Here is a 20,075-nt window from a genome sequence, read left to right on the forward strand (position 1 = left end):
GATGGTCAAGACTACTCCCATCTTGGGTATAGGGCAGAGTAGGAGTTTTCCAACCCCAGAAACTTCAATGAAGGATTTTTAAATTGTACGCATTGTGTCAGTGTCATACTTGTGATTCCATGCCTTCCCTACTGCAGACAGGGAGCTTCCGCCCAGCATCAGGGTTTATTCTAACAGCAAAGGGTCTGGGTGGGCTTCAGCCTCTACAGCTCTCCAGAGGGGAATCCCTATTTAAGGCATCTGTCGTGTCGCCACTTGGTCGTCCCTGCATACAATGGCCCAGTATTGCTCTTTATTTCTTGTTTGCTTGTTAGGCGCTTATACAGGAAATACATTCTGTTTCAAAGCGCCCACAGGGCAGTAGGGGTGTGGGGGAACATGGGATAGTAATACAGTTAAATACAAGAAATACAGAGCGGAAAGGACATCCAAACCTACTATGTCTTGTGAGTATTCAAAATGTGCAAGTGCAGGAAGGAAGAGGGCAGTGGGGTAGGTGCTGTGGTGTCCATGCTCGAGGTGAGCCACAGATGAAGTGCAAGGTATGGGAAGTGCTATGCGGCCAGGTGCCGCGTTGGGTGGAAAGTGCAAATCGCCAGTGCGGAGGGTGTGCAGAGGCAAGTGCTGAGTAAGACAGATGCTGGGGAGATTGGGTGTGAATGGTCAGAGGCCCAGAGGATGCATAAGGATCCAAGACACCAATCACAGAAACTGTGGGATTGGTAGAGGAAGCAAGAAGGTGAGGAGGAAAAGGAGTCTCTTCAGGTGCTTTCGGGACTTCAGGAGGTCCTGCTCAAGATACAGAGGGAAGGGGAGGCTGTTCCAGAGGAGACATCCAGCAGAGGAAAACGAGTGGCCTCCTGCTCTGTTTAGCGAAACGCTTAAACACTGAGTTGGTGCCAGAGGAGCGTAAAAGTCTAGGAGGAGAGTATTTGGTAAGAGAGTTGCAGATAGTGTGGTCCCCGGTCCCAGACATCCTTGTGGTTGATGCAGAGGGATTTGAATTTGATCCGTGCAGGAACCTTGAGTAGTGGATGTGGACCTGCTTAGGACATACATAATGACATTTAGAGGAGTGGTCTGCTGTAGCAAAACAAAAGGTAGTCAAGTGATAATCCTCCACATGGGGCATGTTTTCAGCTACGTGTAGAATCATTTTACCATAGGGCCAAGGACCTGAGAACCCACACAGTCTTCAGCTATGTCCCCGCTATAGTCCATGCTGGATTTCCGGATGTAGTCTGGGGCTGGGAGTGCTTTCATCCAAGGTCACATTTATTTTGTTAAGAGTGGTAGAGTCGATATTGTTGTGCATCTTCAGTCATGAAGGATCATGGGGATTAGTCTGGCACCAGGAACAAGAATGAGAAACACCAGGTAACACCTCCATGATACTACACACCTTGTTTTAGGCTGGTTTCCCAGGCGATTTCTAAAAGCCGGGAGGTGGGAGCCGATGCTTGCAATTCAGTCTACTTTCTTGATTTCAATGCTGTTGCTCATTGCCCTCACCCAGTGGCAGCTGTTGATTTTAATTTTTTGTATTTTTTGACAGGCGATTAATATTTCCTATAAATGTGCACAGGTGATCGAGCGTAGCCCATAATGGAGTCAGGTAATGTTGAAGTGGGAGGGCTCCTCTGTTTACAATTATCCCCGCCCCCAGTTAATCACATCAAGCCCCCCTCTCCCCTCTCTGCCCACGTAGATTATCACTTGACCATACTCACATTCTCTCTCCCAAATGCAAATACCATCAAGCATAAGCAAACACGCGCATGGCATCATCAGAGACATCTTCTCCTGCCAAAGGTCTTCATTCAAGCACAGACTGAGCTGCATGCAGGACAGGCTTGAGGGGCATTACTACTCCCTGTAGTAATGCCATTGGAGCCAGGGTGGGACTGGTCTAGCCCGAGACGAGCAAAGACGAAGTGTGAAAAACTTTTCTTTCCCAGCATGGAGCAGACTTGCAGTGCCTGTTCAGGGAAATAAATCACATGTTCGGGAAGATTTTTCAACTATCTTTCATAGGGCTGCATTTAACTGTGCCAGCACTCTGATGGCACCTGGCTCTGGCCCAACTACATCCCTATAAAAGACTTAAGGAATACCTACAGTCGTTCCGTGTGGAAATGTATCTTTTTTTAATTCTTTGCAAATGCAAAGTCTACTTTTCCATTATGGAACATTCATGCGATAATGCCATTTCTTGCAAACGACTACTATATGGCATTTTACAATACTACATTGGGGGAGGCATTTAGCAACACACCCGCTTGAAGGGGACATGGTGAGACACAGGATGAGTGAACGTGGCGGCATGGCCCACAAACGGCACACACGCAATTTATTTGGGGCGCGGGGCTTGATTCAATTTAAACACAAATTAGTTTATAAACGTTAACATCACATTGGAGCTTAACCCCTATAAGCTCAAGCGTATTGCAATGGCAATAATGACATTTGAAAAGAAAACTAACCTGCAATATTTTTGAAGGTAAGAAAACGAAACCTGCCAACATTTGCCTTGCTGGGGTGTGCTGCTTGGCAGGCTAGAGACTGACAGTGGGACACAATGGCAAGGATTGTGCAAAAATTAAGTCTCTTTTGACAGTGCCTTCATTGCTTTTTGTTCTTCCAAAAGCTCTGTGAAAACAGTTTCAATTTGAAAGTGACCGAAATTGTAAAGTGTTTGGACTTCCTGATTGTTCTGACATAGCTTTTTATTCGAGCCTTGAGTATCCAGCCTTTCTGCCTCCTTCGGCACTGCCTTTTTATCATTTGGCTTAACGACATTTAAATTTGTGGTGTGTGCTGAATAAATAATTGATGAAAGGGAAAGGCAAGATGTATTAGGACTCTGTGGTAGTTTCCTTCATTATATGACAAGACAGGAGGCTTGCATTATGCTATACTTTGGTTATTACTGCCACAGTAGCTTTTCAATTTATAACTTTTGAACTTTAACATTTGCTCCTTTTTTTTTCTTCCAAACATGAAAAATCGTCAATTTGAGGTTTAAAAGTTCCAAGAAAATCTTCCTTCTCATAGTCCAACTTACAACTACCACTCCTGTAAAAACTATGGGGTCTAGTAGTCCTGACCTTTTCTCCTGCCCCTATCCGCTCTCATGTCAGTCTATAAGAACCCCCAGCATCAGGTCCTTTCCTCTTTCTTTTTTGCTGCCAGAAAGAGAAGTACCTCACATTCTACAATCTTAAATAAGTGTGTGTTGGATGAGAGTTTATAGATTCTAGGAAGCATTAAAGGGGCGCTTAGGAAGCGCGAGTATGCATTATGTTATTAGAAGTTGTTAATTACCAAGTTACTCGCTCGTGTGAGATTTTCAGCGCAAGACTAGGCCGTGTACTTCTGCGTAATACTACGCCCTGGTGATTCCTCCGTGACCGGTGAGTAAATGAATTTATTAGATGTGGAAGAGGAGGCGGGGCCGGAGCCACGAGCGAACGCGTCCACCTCAGGCACCCAGCCCCGCTCCTCATAGTACGAAGAAGCCGTGCCGGCGAACACGGTGAGCGGCAGGACCCAGGGGAGCGGGAGGAGCTAAATCCCCTACCATCCCCTGGGAGCTCTCGCGCAATATTTATTGCGACCGCGGAGAGAAAGCAGCTCACAGTACCAGCATATAAAAAAAAGCGCTTGAAAAAGGGGATAATTTATTTATAAAAAACATTTATTTATAAAGGAGAATCCTGCCTTAGAAGCAGCAAATACGAGCCCCGTCAGTGCTACAGCAGAGAGACGGGTGTCTAAGCTGCCCTACCCCTTTGCTGACAGCCTAGAGGTTGGCCCTGCCAACACCAGAGAATGCCACAATTCAAGAGCCCCCCGGTGTGACTCCTTCCACCTCACCAGAATGGTCAGAGGAAGAATGGGAAGAGGGTCCTTATCAACAGGACACAGACCTCTCAGAGTTTTAAAATGGTACTGGGAGATTCATTGACAAAAGCAGTCTCACAAGGAGTACAATAGTTTTTTTGTATGTTGCAAGGCTATCACCGTGCTTGGAATTGATAGTAATAGTTGGACTATTAGTTCCAAGCGCAGTGATAGCCTTGCAACATACAAAAAACTATTGTCATTATAGGATTAATCTTTTGTGGAGGATTCTCAGGTTGAGACTCCCGCAGCTGGATGCTTTACATTTGTTAATTATAATAATTGAATAGGCCGGGTGAATAGCGCACGGGACCAAGTATCTATCCACTACAAGTCACAAGGAGTACAGCCTATTGCCCAGAGGCTGGACGTTTTAGAGGCTATTCTACAAGAACCGCAAGCACAACTTGCCAGGAAAAGAAGGGCAGAAAGCCCTGAGGAAGAGCTGTCTGCCAGACATCCCGCAGAAGGGGTTGAACCTAAGGGAGGATACTGCTCCCAAACAATAAGCGACCCTGTCGCAAGGCTAAAAAGAGCCTTCCTGGAAAAGAACAATGCCAGGACAGAACCCCTACCCCAGGGGTGAACAATTCAGGGGACAATGATGAGGGTTATTGGCCCGATAATGGAGGAGGTGAGAAAATTGACTCCCGTCGGCGCGCCAAGGAGGTCGTCTACCATCAAGAGGTAGACTACACTACAGATATGTTTGACCCAGAGGCTATCAGACACCCAAAGTCTTCGGAGTGGGTTCCGTCGCCCAGAGTAGCTGCTTATATGGCACAACACATAAGGAAACCTCTGGATAGAAAAGTAGTCACATATGCGCTCAGAGTGCCCAAGACCACAGTGCCAGGGAAGCTAGCGGAGACACCTGAGCTAGACCCCAAGATGGTCACCTTTGTGACAAAGACAGCGCGAGATATCCGGAAAGGAGTCGACCGCGCCTGGCGAGGATGCCAAGATAAGCTCCTAGACATTGCAGGTCCATTAGCAAAAATAATGGACCTGGCAGAAAAGGCAAAAGACACTGGAATGCCAGTAGACGCTTCCGCCTTAGCCAACTGGGCACAACGAGCAGTCTGCCTTATGGGCAATGCAAACTGTGCACTTTCGTCTGAAAGAAGAGGAGTGCTACTAAAAATTGACAATAAATTAAGCGACTTGGCCTCTTATGAGGCTGGAGAAGGACACCAGAGGTCTACTATTCGGCGAGGCATTTGCAAAAGAAATGTCAGTTTGTGGGCACATGTACAGCTCTGGAGAGAGCCCAAAGTTCGATCAAAAAGATCTTTCCCGGTCGAGTTTTTTCCGGGACCGGACGTCACAGGGGTCGTACGTCCGGTCGATTCAATTACCATCGCAGACCCCAAGAGTCGCGCGCACAGTACTGGGAGGGGAAGCAACAAGACCCCTTCTTCCCGACAAGATCCAGGTTCCCCAGAGGTCGTAGGGGAAGAGGCTCCTATCGACATCCCAATGCCTCAGGAGGTGAATAAAGTGAGCTTGAGAGTAGGAGGGAGAACCCTCCAATTTCTGAGCGCATGGCAGGCGTTGTCGCACTATGCATGGGTGCTGCAAGCAGTAGTGGGGCTACGACTAGAGTTTGTAGGGGACCCGTGATGCCATAACCTGGGTACAATCCTTCCTGGCAAACCGGACAATGAGTCTTCTCCCCCCTAGCAGCTGCTGATCCCACACAAGTTTCATGCGGTGTTCCTCAAGGATCATGTGTATCTCCGACTATGTATAACATCTTTACTAAGCCCTTGTTTGACAAGCTGGACAGATTGGGTGTCATCTACACTAATTACGCAGGTGACACACAGATCCTAATCCCCCTTTCGGGCAACTTCTTGGAAGACACAGCCTTAGTAAATAGGATATATCTCCTCATTCAGGCATGGATGGCATCGCACGGCCTCTGCCTGAATGACGATAAGACTGAGTTACTGATCCTCGGCTCAGAGCTGGCCATTAAAAAACTTGACCCTAACTATGCCTCATTTAACATTGACAATAACGTCATCAAAGTGATGCCTGCAGTCAAAACCCTCGGGGTATATCTTGACTCAGCGCTCACCTTCAAGAAACAAACAAACTCACTAGCATCCTCCACTGCATATACTTGCAAATTGATCCGAGCATGTAGACCATTTCTAACGGAGACTAGTTGCATTACACTACACTACACTAGCTAATGCTCTCATCATATCCAAGCTGGATTACTGCAATGCCCTTTATGCAGGATCTAACAAGTATATCCTTGACAAACTCCAAACTCTCCAAAATAACGCTGTTAGAGTAGCTTTAAAGATTCCTAATAGAGCTCATATCTCCACCTCTAGGAAAAATATCCATTGGCTAAAAATCAAAGACAGGATCGCCCTCAAAACACTTTCCCTCACCTCCAAATGTCTTAATAACTTAGCCCCCCTTACCTGGCCAACAGAATCCACAAGAGAACCTCAAACCGTCCCACCAGATTGATTAACGCCTTTACCCTAGTGGTGCCTAGATACAAAAAGAGTACAGCTGGCGGCTCTAGCTTCCCGGTCATAGCGGCGCAAAGTTGGAATAAACTCCCGCTAGATCTCAGAACGGACCAACCTTACTCCAGTTTCAGGCGAAAAGTTCTCACCTGGATACGTGCCAATGACACTTAGCTTGACCTCCCCTAACGATACTAGATGACTGTAACTAGATGAATGATTTCTGTTCAACCTGACTGAACCGCAGTCTTGCATTTTTCTTGCTTACCTACCTTGTGTTCTAATATGAACTGTATCAACCGTATTTTTTCCTGTACTGCCCTGTACTCTCTGAACTGTAGTCTGCATTTTCTTGTATACCCACCCCCCGCTCTAATGTGAACTGTATCAACTGCATTTCTCCTGTAACTAAGTCCTTAAGCTTACTTGTACTGTTTGCGCCCAGCTACCCTTTCGGGTTTGGTTCTGCGCTATACCAAATAAATAAACAAACAAATAAACCCCATATATGGGCTCAAAACCCTATCCCATTTTAGTTTCATGCGAGGAAGCAGCGTTGTTACACAACGAGATGTTCAAATTAGTAGACAAAAACACTATAGAAAGAGATGTACAGGGAGGACCAGGGTTCCTCAGCAATATGTTCCTGGTACACAGAGGGGAAAAAATACGACCCATTATAAATCTGAAAAGTCTGAACTAATAGGTCGTGTACAATCACTTCAAGATGGAGGGTATCCATCTACTCCGCCGTTGTGGTCTTGTAATCTTTAATAGAATGAAGACTTCCTGAGCTGTAAGCGTGGGCAATCTTTATTGGCAAGTAGAATTTCATCTGTGTACGCAATGAGCTTATTTCTAAACACTTCTTGGCTGTGCTGATATCTGGATACTGTGTATGCTGTTCATTTCACAGACTACTAGATGTCTTTGCACCTGCACATGACTGGCCCTTTGCAACCAAATTAGTGTTTTATTTTGTGATGCAACCCTGCTGATATTGTACACTCTGCAAAACAACTGCGATCCTTTAAAAAGGCATTACCAACTGCAGCCTTTATGTAGGCATTTCACTAAAGTTTAAAGGCACCATTAGGGATTCCAAGCAAAAGCTCAAAATATAATCAGTATGTTCCTTTAAAACTTTCAACTTTTCGACAGTCAGACCGCTCTCAGTGATGTTCAGCAATAAAAGGCATGGTTCTCCTCAGTTCATGCTCATTGTGCTAGAGTTGGTATGTTTTGCAAGCCGTTAGGTTCGAATGGGGTGTCTAATACCAAACAAAATCAACCCTATGTGACAACCCCAGGACTCTGGCCTTATCCAGAGGGGGGCAGGAACCCCTCTCGGCTGAGGGTGAGAGGCCTACCGGGAGGAAACCCAGAACCAGCTGTAAGGGTGTTGAATGAGAGGGCCGACACACAGGTAGCATGATTGTTGGCATAGACTTTTGGTTCAAAATAAAGTGGAAACCCAGCTCTCCCTAACTCTAAAAGAGGTTTCCCTGACTATACTAAGGAACTAAGAACTATGTCTGAATGTCCAAGTTAATGAAAAAGAGTCCACAGTCGTGACCAAATGCCTAACTCTGTCCCTTACACTAGCAACAACACTAGAGATACTGGATCCTCTTGGTCCAGAAGAATGACTCCCTTCTTCTGGACACTGGGTTATAGTTCCAGTTGGCAGGTGGGAACTGTGCCTGTGAGAAAGACTCCCTTCTGAGCGGCTCAGTTCCTTTCTAAGATACGACACAAAGTTCCAGCTTGAGATGCTTTAAAGTTCTCTGTTCAAACTCATAAGTTCCTACTTTAACATCATTCCTTCTTGCCCATAGTTTTTCTCCCTATTGGGTTCCTGGAGAATGTTTCACTTCTCTAGGTAGCATGTTCTTAACACTTACATAGTGCCAGGGGAAGGACTCCCTTCCCCGGGCTTATTCCTGTTTGGTTTCACAGTATACAACACCCTGATTGCTCTTTGCTTTGCGCAACACAACACCAGACCAGGGAGTATGACTTCCTTCCCCTGATCTCACCTGGCTTGCAGTTTCACTGTGGTAGGGGTAGTGACCCTCTTCCCTGGACCCTAACCCTTTACCACAGTTCGCGAAGGCTGGGGGAATTACTCCCTTCCCCTGGTCTTTCTTATATTTTGGAGGGTAGTCCACAATGCCAGGGGGAATGTCTCCCTTCCCCTGGCCCTTTGCTTTGGGTGGCAAACCCTCCCCCCCACTGGTTTCTCAATCATATGGGTGCGAATCCCAGACCTAAATTTCTTTCTCTCTGCCGTGGGCGGACCTGGTTCACTATCCTGCCAGACACTGCGAGGACAAAGATAGTTTAAAAGATTCTTCTTCTTTGGGTGCGAGTTCCAGACTTCTTTTCTCTGCTCTAGGTTTTAGCAGACCTAGTTCACTACCCTGCCAGGTACCGCCATGAGGAAGATGACTTGGTGTAGGCTGCTTGTTATGGGTTGTGGGTACCAGACCCGTCTTTCCTGTTCTTGGGGTTTTGGCAGACCTGGTTCACTACCCTGCTGGGTACCGCCATGAGGAAGATGGCTTAGAACGCTGCTCGTTATGGGTTGCAGGCACCAGACCCGTTTTCGGGGACTCCGCCAACTGTCACGGCCACCCAGAGCTCTACAGGTTGCTTACCGGCATCCTCTGTTTGTGGGCTTTTGTGCCATTCCTTTAGTGTCTCTCTCTGTGTCTCCACAGCGCTGCGGCGTCTCCACAGCGCTCCCCTGTTCCTGGGCTGCCCGTCCCCTGCTGACCGCACGTACCAGCTTCCTGGATTGGCTGGTTACCCCTTGAGTCTCCTCCTTTGCTGGGCAGTACATGGCAGACCTTTCAGGGATACTTGTGCCTGAGGATAAGTGTCCCGGTCTGTGCTTTCCTGGCTTCTCTGGTCTGTCCGGCTTCGAATGTCCTGGTTCCTCCAGGGCAGGTTTGACAACATTGGTTGTCCCTCTTTTTTATTAACGGGTTGTTTCATACCTCTTCTGATACAGCTGGAACGCCCGCTTTGGTTTTGCAGAGCCATCTGCATTGCTCCGCGCCTCCTTTTCATCTTAGTACAAACTTGAAGATCTTCCAGTGGGTCAATTGGTTTCTCTTTTGTCTCAATACTTCTGGGATACTCTTCATTTGTGAAGCCTGTGCTCGTCCTCGTCCCAGTACTTCCTATACTGATAGATCTACAAAAACATAGATGAATATTACGGATGATGTAGGTGTCATGATAGTAGGAAGGTGTGTCAGGTAAGGTGGGTTTTAGGGGATACCATGTTCTCCCCAGGTTGTCACAAGTCCCTCCCCATGAGATCCACCAGCTGAATACACTCCTACGGGGACTAACTGGTAGCGGTCACACCTCCCTGGCCTCATTGAAAGGGACACCCCCCTCCCCCTCGGGGAGAAGCAAAGACCTCTAGGGATTCATTACACACTCCTACCCCTGAGGGGTAGGGTGGCAGTTGAGGGACACCCAGTTCTTACTCCACAAGGATGCCATGCAGGGCTGCTGCTGCACGCACCCAGATTTGTCATCAAAAACCCTAGACCACCAGGGACAAAAATTCAAGGGGCAAAAGAACCCCCATCAATAACAAAACCTACGTTTGGAGCACCGAACCACAGATTAGAACTCTGGGCTGCCATTGTTCTGCAGCTGTCTCGCGCAGTGAAAGTGGCCGCGGCTTTGCTCCCCATTTATAACATTTGCTGGCAGTTTCACATCCAGGTCAGGAAAGCAGGGCCAGATTGGCTATGAAAAAAGACCAATAGCAGAAGGAGAGCAAGCATAAAAAGCAGGAACAGGAGGGTAATGTGTCGGTTATTGGGGTAAGGTCAGTTGAGTTGGAGAACCAATAGACTAGCAGGAGGAAGGAGAGAATCGCGGATTCTGCTAGTTTTGTGGAGAAGGTGCAACTTTAGTTTCGTTATGCAAAGATACTGCTGTGTGAATGAGCGGCACAGTTAAGTGAGTGAAGATAGTGTAAGGAATGTTTGAGAAGTGGCTGTGAGTGAAAGAGTGTGTTGTAGGAAGTGGGAGGAGTGGGAGCAGTAGCAGTGGGATAAAAGTGGTAGTAGCAGGAGGAAGGTGGTAGTGGGAGGAGGATCATAGTAGAAAGATGAAGTAAAGGGGAGGAAAAGCATAATCAATGGGTGAAGTAGGGGGAGTGAACGATCAGAGGTATTGAAGTATGGTGGGATAGGTTAGTCTGAGGGGGATGGTAGTAAGTGTAGAAGGGCAGAGGTGAGCGTGTGCATGAGTAAACGGCCTGAATATGTGCAAGGCACTATCTAACTCCAATACTAACAACTGGATAGAGTAGGGACAGCCAGTAAGTCCCTGACGGAGGTTAGACAGCTGGCATTTATGGAGATATCTGCAGCATAAGACAAGTGCATAGACAGTAAGGGTTACCATTCGGATGTCTGGCTTAGGGAGGAAATTCCAAGGGAGACCAGAGAGAGGGATGGCCCTAGGAGAGTATACTAAAGACCTTTTAACTTTTTCTGAGATTGAGTATTTTCTGTGCTTTCTGTGACCCATCACAGTACATGATTGCAACATATACCATAATTGACAGCAGAAACGACATACCTTTTTTGCAAATAGTCACACCACACAGCCCTCTTGTGGTTTTTTCAATGTCATTTTCCCATAAAATGTTACTTGCCTCTTTGTTCTCATTGTCAGTTCATTATTGCCAATTTGATGTTTGCCCAAACGGTTACTTGTACTCTCACAGTGAGACATACACTCGTTAATATGAAAAAGCTGTTCTGCAAGTAAAACTTGTTCTGATAATCTCTGCTTGTATCGATAGATGAGGTACTCAGTCAAACTTGGACTTGCCAGCTCTGTCTCTCTCCTCCCCAAATACCCCCCAGCAGAAGTCGATCACAGGCTGACCATTTTTGTGGGGTTTGTTTGACTTCCACCATCAGAAATTTAGGAAGGAAATTGTTCAGCCAGGTGGCTATATAAAAAAAAAATCAAAGTATCGCACTTCCATCGTGTTGTGGAAAAGCAATCCCTAGGTGGGTGTTAACAGAGGAGGGAAGACCAGGAATAATTCTATACGGACAACTCAAAATGTGCCTTGCATTAAAAACTACAAGGGGCTGACATGATGAGTGGAAGACTGCATGAGAAGTTGAACTGTGCCAAACCTGTAAAACTATATGCTTGTGGGAGTGTTTCATCCTTCACAGCTACAGCTACTCTGAATTGGAACATTGTTCCTGCTTTCAGTTTGGGCTAACATGAGTGGAACTGATCAGCTCTATTGCTTTAATACAGCACCCCCTGGGAGGAAATCCTGCTTTCTAAGTGTATAGAATTGAGGTAGTGGAAAGTTGACTAAAACCAGGTGCTTTCTGTCTGTTCATGCCTTCACCAGCTGCACTGCCTAGATCCTGAGAATGTCTTCCGTAGGGACGTTCCATCCATCATATGCTGCTCCTCTGTGCCTTTTTCATCCCCATCGGTTTACATCATCTGCAGAAGTTTAATTCTTGGTGTGCAAGCACTCGCATGTATAAACATCGCCCGGCTATTCGACTCTGCGCCATCCTGTATCCTCATGGGTCGGGATCCCTCTGTAGAGAAGTAACAGTCGAGACCGCACCTACATGCTTTACCGTTTTGAAAGTTGTGGATGCTTATTTTGCTCGGTCGTTCTCAAAGGGGATTTTTCCGCAGATGCCACCTGTTGAATGGCCATGGAGCCTGGTATCAGTTATCACTCGCTAGTTTCATTTAGAGGCCTTGGTTTTAACTTGCGTAAAGCCAAGAGTTGCCAAATCGCTCCTACAAATTGTGCTCACTGCACATAAACTGCACTTAGAAATATGCATTGACGCATAGACCACTACCGCTGGCTCAACATTTGGAATTTACAAATGAACTATGGCAATTAATTGAAATTCGCTGTTGCCACTTGCTTTCTGAGAATATCTGTGTCTTGCTGGGAAAATGTAACATTTTACACAGAACTGTTTGATGTAAGATGTTCAAGTTTAGGTCTCCTATACTGTACTGTTTTCCTGCATGGATCCCCTGTGATGTACAATTTAGCAATATGCTTAATAATGCTAACCCATACACTGGTTCATGTCATAACTTGATTAAACTGCTGCGTCACGATGCATGGTTATGGCTATATAACAATATGCTGTAATTAACTGCTGTGTGGCGTGGCGTGGACTCGAGTGTGGACTCAAATCTGGTGATGAGTGCAATTCACATACTGTTACGTAAGGGAAATAACTTGCATATGTGACTAACATTTAACTCTAAACTTTCGTAATTGACATCAGGTAACCTCTGGTGCCTTCCTGTCCTGAAAAAAAATAAGCGCTCACTAAAACTCCCAAATCAATTATAAACTTTTTCCACCTCGTCATCCCCCACTTAAACCGAGATGCATGTGAAGGGCTCACACTAGCTAAACACAAACAACCAGTATAACCCTAACGCATACCACATTCAAAGCACATGCATATCCAGGCAATTGTAGCATCAAGCCTGCCTTTCACAACTGATATAATAGCAACCTCGTTCATCTCTCTGCGCCCAATTACCCCCTAAGCCACCTCCACCCACCAAATTCTACCTTTTTAATTTCAGGACCCGAAGAACCTACGGGTCATGCAAATAGGAAACGATGCACTACAGCAAGACCCAATAAAAGAACGTTACTATGTACAAAAGGTCTTTGTATGAAATCATGTTTTCGCAGAGATTTAATTTTCTTCTTTCGGTACTGAGGTTTTTGGCGTTAAGGAGGTTTAACAACTCTGCTTTAAGCACTAGGTCTGCCGGATTAAATGGCTTGAGGAGTCGGACTCTGTTGAAACTGAAGAGGCAAACTGCCTTTATGTGCAGAAGTAGAAGAGCCGGCCTTCTTTTGGGGGTTGGAGGCGAGGAAGACTAGTTGGGACAAACGTAGAATGAAAGATTGAATTGAGATAAATAAGAGCGGCTTTCTTTTTGAGTAATATATAAATAAGGAGACTGTCAAGTGGGGTAGAACAGGAATACATAGGCTGTTGTGGTGGGGATAGAGTTTTCTTCTTGGGGGAACGACTGCCTGTTGCAGTAGAGACTGCCTTTTGGGGTCAGACATTTGGGGTGAGCACTGGAAAGCAGAGAATAAGCACCACAGGCCATAGGGAAGAAACCATACACGCCACTTTGCTGCAGTGAGGTTACATGCAGGGAATGGCACTGCCTGATTGGTAGATGGTGTCTGGTCTGCTTAACTGTCATTAAGAATCTCAAACTGGTCTTAAACATCTCATTTGCCTCTCTTTCAGGGTCAGATTACGCTAATGGATATGCCAGTGTTTAAAGCCATCCAGCCTGAGGTGAGTAGTTCATGAGGCTTTCTATTTGTCTCTACCTTGTCATGTGCAGTCACTACTCCTCTTTTGCAATGCCCTAATTAATGGTGATTTGAGAAGCATATGCTGCATCTTGATTCTCATTCCCTAAGCCATGCTACACATGGTGTGATTTTCATGTTATGTCTGTGGAAAAAAACACGTGCAATTGAAATCTGAGCCACTGAAAATGTAATAAAATTCTACTCTAGATTTGGAGCCCGGCAATTCAGAATGCAAATGGGTGGTAACAAGGGATTCGCAGACTTAAAAAAAAAATGCTTTGTATTCCTCTTGCCCATTTAGTTCCTGCATTGAATATGGGGGCCTTTACATTTTTGGCGCAGTCTTCTCATCAAATAATGCAGATTTTCCTTAGCCTACCCGGAAGGCACTCATGACTTTATTAGAGCCACATATTGCCATATGTAGTTTATTTGCTGCCAATAGCAGCAACACAGTAATGTCCATATGCAAGAACTTCAAACACTCTGAAATCCCACTATTACCTCTGAGTAATCTTCTTCTTTTATCAAACTCTGAGCACCACTCAAGCCCATGATGCCCATGATGCAACCATACACCACCTCTTCTAAAAATAGATCACTCTTGAACTGCCTTTATGATCAACTCAACCACTTACAAACAAAATCTATCCTTCACTTCGAATTCTGCTCTCTTTAATCTACTAGTTTGGAACAACATGTATCAAAAGCAGCTCAAAAACATTACCCTTGACTTCATCCATTTACATATCCCCCCAAAATGGTTTGTTATAAACCTATACCTTTTCCGCCTTTCCTTGCTTTTTCCTTTTCCTAAACAGATCCTGGTTTGGATAGCCCTGGTGGGAGCACATTACACCAGCAGCTGGAGAAGACTCAATGCTGTAAAACAACTAATGTGATTTTGGACTGTATAATAACTTCCTTAATGTCAGTTATATGTAGGTTATTGCCTACCATCAATTTGTCACCTCGGGCATGCACAAAGAGACGACTTTTTTGCGGGTTCATACATGTATAAGAAAAACAAGAACATTATGAAAAGTTCCCAAACAGACCACTGACTGTTTGGAACCAATATAATCTTTGCAAAGGACGTTAGGTTTTTTAGATTGTGTAGTGAACAGCTGACAGGAAGTGTAAAGCACCTTTTGTTGGAATGTCCCTCCCTGATTCGTCTAAAAGTAAGTTTTTTACCAACTGACGGTTTGAGATTAGATGACTTTGTGAGCACATATATTAAAAATGGAAGTTATTTATGAACGGCAATAATGATGCCTGTATCTGTTGCTTGAAGACATTTGGGCACAGGTGAAATGTATTTTAAACATTCTTAATTAGTGTTTTTATTTGATCTTGTTTAAAGAAAAGTGTGGCTACGCCCATATTATATAATTGCAAATGGCTATACTTGTATGCATATATGTTGATGGGATTGATTGCGATTGTATTGTTGACTGTATAATACGAAATAAATATATATATATATATATATATATATATATATATATATATATATATATATATATATATATATATATATAATCTCCACCTGATAGCCTTAACTTGCATGCAAAAGAACCACCATGGTTTCTTTATCGACGTGGAATAGCCTCAGAAAATAGTTGAGAATACAGATGTCTGACTATTTATAGTAAACCCGCTTTGCTGATCAAGCAAATTGGTACTTTCTTATTACCAGCTTTAACATCCAATCCAGATGAAAAATGACAGCATTCAGAGAAGGTGGCTACATCCCTAAAGAGCGCACCAAAGCCTGATTCGGTCCATCATTAAAGTAATGAGGATAGTGTGGATAAACCTGGCAGCACCCCTTTTGGTTCCTTCCGACAAAGAATGTATATGCTGGCCTTTGGAAAGAAAAATACCATATTGCTTCATTAATGATCAGAGCTATGCGAGTGCTCGCTGTTATGGCCAAGTGTGACTGCGAGAACTGGCATCAATTCCTCTGAGTAACTCCTGGCTGCCAATGCTTTAGCAAAAAGCATATCGAAGGATCCATAAATGGTATCAAGTTATGCTCTTATTTGAGGACAATGGCTTTCGGCATCTATGTGGAGGACATTTTATGCAGACCAACCTTTATTAAATGTACTCATTTCCGTCTGGTAGTGCAAGCACATATTCTACAGTTACCATATGAGTGGAGCAAATTCTTCTGCTTGACAAATAAGAAACTTCATCCAGTGAAGACCAATACTGGCATTACCAAGGCAAAGGTGTTAGTGCTCAAATTGGGGTCTATCATGTTTGAGGGTAAAGGTAGAGCAAATCAGAAATCTGTTTTGGATTGTGTTCCTGCAACACTTAATAAAATCCCTAGCGACAGCAGCACTCTATCAATACCTGGCAAAAGCACTCCAGCACTCTTATCCCAAATGGATCAGGCAGACCAGCCACACTCCAAGCCAAAGAGCATTGAGGCAACAGAAGTCTCATTTATCCATGCAAGCCTAAGCTCCACACTATTTGTGAGGTTTAAGAGGAACTTTTTCAGGGATACCAACCTAAATACCCCAGTTCCCTAAATTATATTGTCGTATTTGACATGGTGTCGCATATTTCAGGAGGAAATCAACAGACATGGAGTTCATCAACTCTGTATGTATAGATGCAATTCAGGTTGTCCTCACAAACACGTTTGCCCCACAAAGAATTGCTGGAAACTAATAGGTTATTTGAGCTCCACTCAAAATTTATTTTACTGATCAATATTTGTGCAGGCGCTTTAGGATGACACGTGTTTCGGCATATTCTTCTGCCTTTTGCAAATCGGGGCATTAGCCTTATTTCCTTGGTTTTCTTCTCAGTCTGAGTATTCCACATATACTTGTCGTGGGTTAAGTCCGTATATCGCCTCAAATAACCTATTAGTTTCCAGCAATTCTTTGTGGCGCAAACGTGTTTGTGAGGACAACTTACATAAACTCCACACTAGCCTCACTCCTAACTTCCGCAGTCCAGTAGTAACTCTAACTATAAAAGACTTAGATATTTTTGGCTGAGTAAGCCTTTATTAATAATGAAAGCCATCCTAAATATTATGGAGAAGACAAAGTGCTTGGCGAAAAGCCAAACATCTGTGATAAGTAGCAAAAAGTTTTTCAACTACTCTTGTAAGAGGCCTTGATTTGCATACAAAAAATAGATACATCTGGGAGGTTTTTTGTCTTTAAGAATTTCCTGGTTTGAAAATAGGTTCGAGGGGGAGGAAGGGTGTTTGATGCGAATTCTGAAACTCTGACAAACAAATTCCTAAGGAAGCCAGCTATTCCATGTGTTGACATTACATAGATAATGCTACTTCTGCAAAAGGGTTTCCACAGGTTATTCTGCTCTTCAACAGCCACCAAGAAGCCACTTGCTGCAGTGGTGTGTGGTTTATTTTTTTTTTATTTTTTTGGCTGCTGTTGTCCAAGTTTCCTGACTTCGGAGCACCTGGAGTTCCTCTGCCTGCACACTTACTGTGTTGGTGTCTGAAAATAGGACTGGGAATGCCTTCTCCAAACAAGCCCTTTTAATGGATTGTGTCCTCCCATGGTTTCCTCATCTTAGATATATTTGTATCCTGCTTTTCAGTCTCTGAATATTTTTTGTCAGCAGATGGCGCCGTGCAGTATAGTCATCAATGTCCCTCGATGGTTACCACTCCCGCACACGGACGTGACAGTGATGATAGTATAAATAGCATGCACCGATTCGGTTGGCTCAGTTCAGCTTTTACACATGCACAGCAAGCCCTCGGAATGGTCGCTTCGCCTCAGCGATTCTCTTCAATTAATGTCGTAATTCTTTTTGTGATTTTTTTTTTTTTTTTTTGTTTTGTTTTTTACAAGGTCTATGCCAAACAGGCTTTTAGAGATGTGAGGACTGTGATACAAAGATGTTCATCACCTATCTACACAGGATTTGTCTCTGGTACCTCAGTAAAGAACATGGTTGTTGAATGCGGCTCCTGTCAATCGATTACCAGCAAGTCCTTGAAGGAGAGAATGTCGAAGCTCACCCTAGGTCGTCGGTTTCCAGGTCTGTCTTCTACACCTAAGAGAAAATCTTCCGAAGGTACAAGTTCCACTGGAGGCAAGTCTCCAGAAAGGCCCAAAAAATTGTCCTAGGCATACCAAACAAGCGATATCCATGAGAGATTCCTGTCACTCTTCTTCGTCATGGAAGAAGTCTAAGAAAGATTGTTCATCTTCAGACGCCACACCTGACAAGTGTTGGGTACGTTTTCCCCAAAAGACCGCCTCAGCGGCCGAATGGGAAAAGTTCAGTAAACAAATGATGGAAGTTTTCTCGAAGCCGAGACCTCCTGGTCCCTTCAAAAGAGCCGAACGTCTATTGAGCCACCATGTCATCCGAGACCTGCAGGGAAATGAATAAGGCTTTGTCCCGCATGCCCAAAAGCCTGAGTATGCAGACCTCAGGGATGTCATCTTGAGGAGCGTTGGCAGCATGAAACATCCAAGCCAAAAGCTTCTGTGACTTACTCCTCAGGAGTCGAAGGGCCCTTGGTTGACCTCTGAGCCAAATTCAATCTTTAAACTCCAGTCAAAGTCTGATTTCTTTAAATCTTTTCGGTCCATCTTTGAGGAAGATGAGGAGGAAGACTTTAATACTCTTTGGTATAAATGTTTTGGAACTTCTAATGTTCCAGAAGAATTGATCTCTGATCAATACGTCTAGAAGACTTAGCTACTTGTGTGAAGGAAGCCAGTGATCTGCATATCTCCCCTGAGGTTCACTTTGACACGCTAGATGTCCATTCTCACCCAAATGCAGCCTATTGAACCGTCATGAATAGGGTGATTGAATATTTGGGTTGGGGGTGTCCTGCAAAGAACATTACTCAGACAGCAAGAAAAAAACATTTTGGAAACCTGGCAAAAACCAGACACCACTCTGACTGTGAGCAAGGAGGGTTCCATGCGTTAATATCCCGGCAAAAATATCGCCATGTAAGAATGATGCCTTTTTTTGCGGCAATATTAACCCATGGAACCTGCGGGGGACACAACTGCAACCCAATATTTTTGAACGGGGGACCCCCCTGCATCCCTCGCTCCCATTTACTTCAGAAATTATCCCCATAAATAATGTTGCCTGTGGCAACATTATTTTTGGGTATAATATGACCTGATACCAGCAAGGAGTTGGTGAAAAACACAGATCTTCTGTGGATCCTGACTTTCTGTCCAGGCACCCACCACCAGAGAGGAGTTTGCTGCAGGCGGCTACCCCCACTTCCAAGGCTGCAGCTTATCCAACCATCCCCCCAGATAGTGACGATAACAAATATGACAGACTAGCAAAAAGGATATTCTCTGCTGGAAGCATGGCATTAAAATGCATGAATGCATCTTGTGCTATAGCAAAATACTCCTATACATTGTTGAATGTAATTTCCCAAACTGCAGAAAACATTCCTGAAGGTGAGATGATGGATTCAATAACCTTATTAAGGATTGTAAAGTGACCGCTTGTCAATCCCTTCAGTTTATGCCTAGATGTGACAGACTGCGCCTACCGATGTATGAGCTCTAGCGCGGTAATCGAGAGATTTGCTATGCTGCGTAAGTTTGGGTTTGACCCCGATGTCCAGTCAAGGCTCCTGGACACGCCCTTTGATGGGGTCCAACCTATTTGGGCCAAAAGCGGACGACAGTCTAGAAAAGCTACAATCTTCAAAGGCTGCTGCTAAATCTTTGGAAGTAGCCATTCGTAGGCCGCAACACCTGCCTCTGCAAGCTTGGAGAGGGTGTTCCTTTCGATATTACGCCTCTTTTGACCAAAGCGGAAGGGGTCAATCTACCCAGAAACGAGGACAAAGGAGGTTCACACGTGCCTCCAGAGGCCTTGGAGGAGAAACTGCTCGGGCAACAACCCCCTCATTGCCCTCTGTCACAGCCACTAAATCTCTGAGCACTTTGGGAGGCAGGTTGACCCCACATCTGCAAGAATGGCATTTTATTACTTCGGATTCATGGGCACTCCTTCCACAGGAGGTTCTTTCCCTGTTGGAGAAAGGTGCTGTGGAGAAGGCACCTGAAGTGGAACAATACCCGGATTGGTACTCTACCTATCTTCTGATTCCCAAGAAAGACTGAGGACTGTGACCCTTCCTGGACCTGAGGATTTTGAACAAGTTCCTCAGGAAAGACAAATTCAAGATGGTAACTTTTACAGATCCTCCAGGCTCTTCTGCTCCAGGACTGGATAGTGTTACTCGATCCTTAGGATGCTTACATTCA

General features: G+C 44.8%; 1 protein-coding gene across 7 annotated transcripts in view; it reads left to right on the forward strand.

Moving 5' to 3' along the window:
* The window catches only part of RALGPS2 (Ral GEF with PH domain and SH3 binding motif 2), a 2,782,724-nt gene that overhangs the window by 891,346 nt on the left and 1,871,303 nt on the right, over positions 1–20,075 (forward strand). For all 7 annotated transcript variants that reach the window (XM_069641167.1, XM_069641168.1, XM_069641166.1 and 4 more), the window contains one exon: positions 13,730–13,780. In XM_069641167.1, coding sequence (XP_069497268.1) covers positions 13,730–13,780 — 51 coding nt within the window. The remainder of the gene's footprint in view (positions 1–13,729; positions 13,781–20,075) is intronic.

The sequence above is a fragment of the Ambystoma mexicanum genome, chromosome 1q (assembly GCF_040938575.1).
Source record: "Ambystoma mexicanum isolate Mex_15411 chromosome 1q, UKY_AmexF1_1, whole genome shotgun sequence".
Classification (NCBI taxonomy): Eukaryota; Metazoa; Chordata; class Amphibia; order Caudata; family Ambystomatidae; genus Ambystoma; species Ambystoma mexicanum.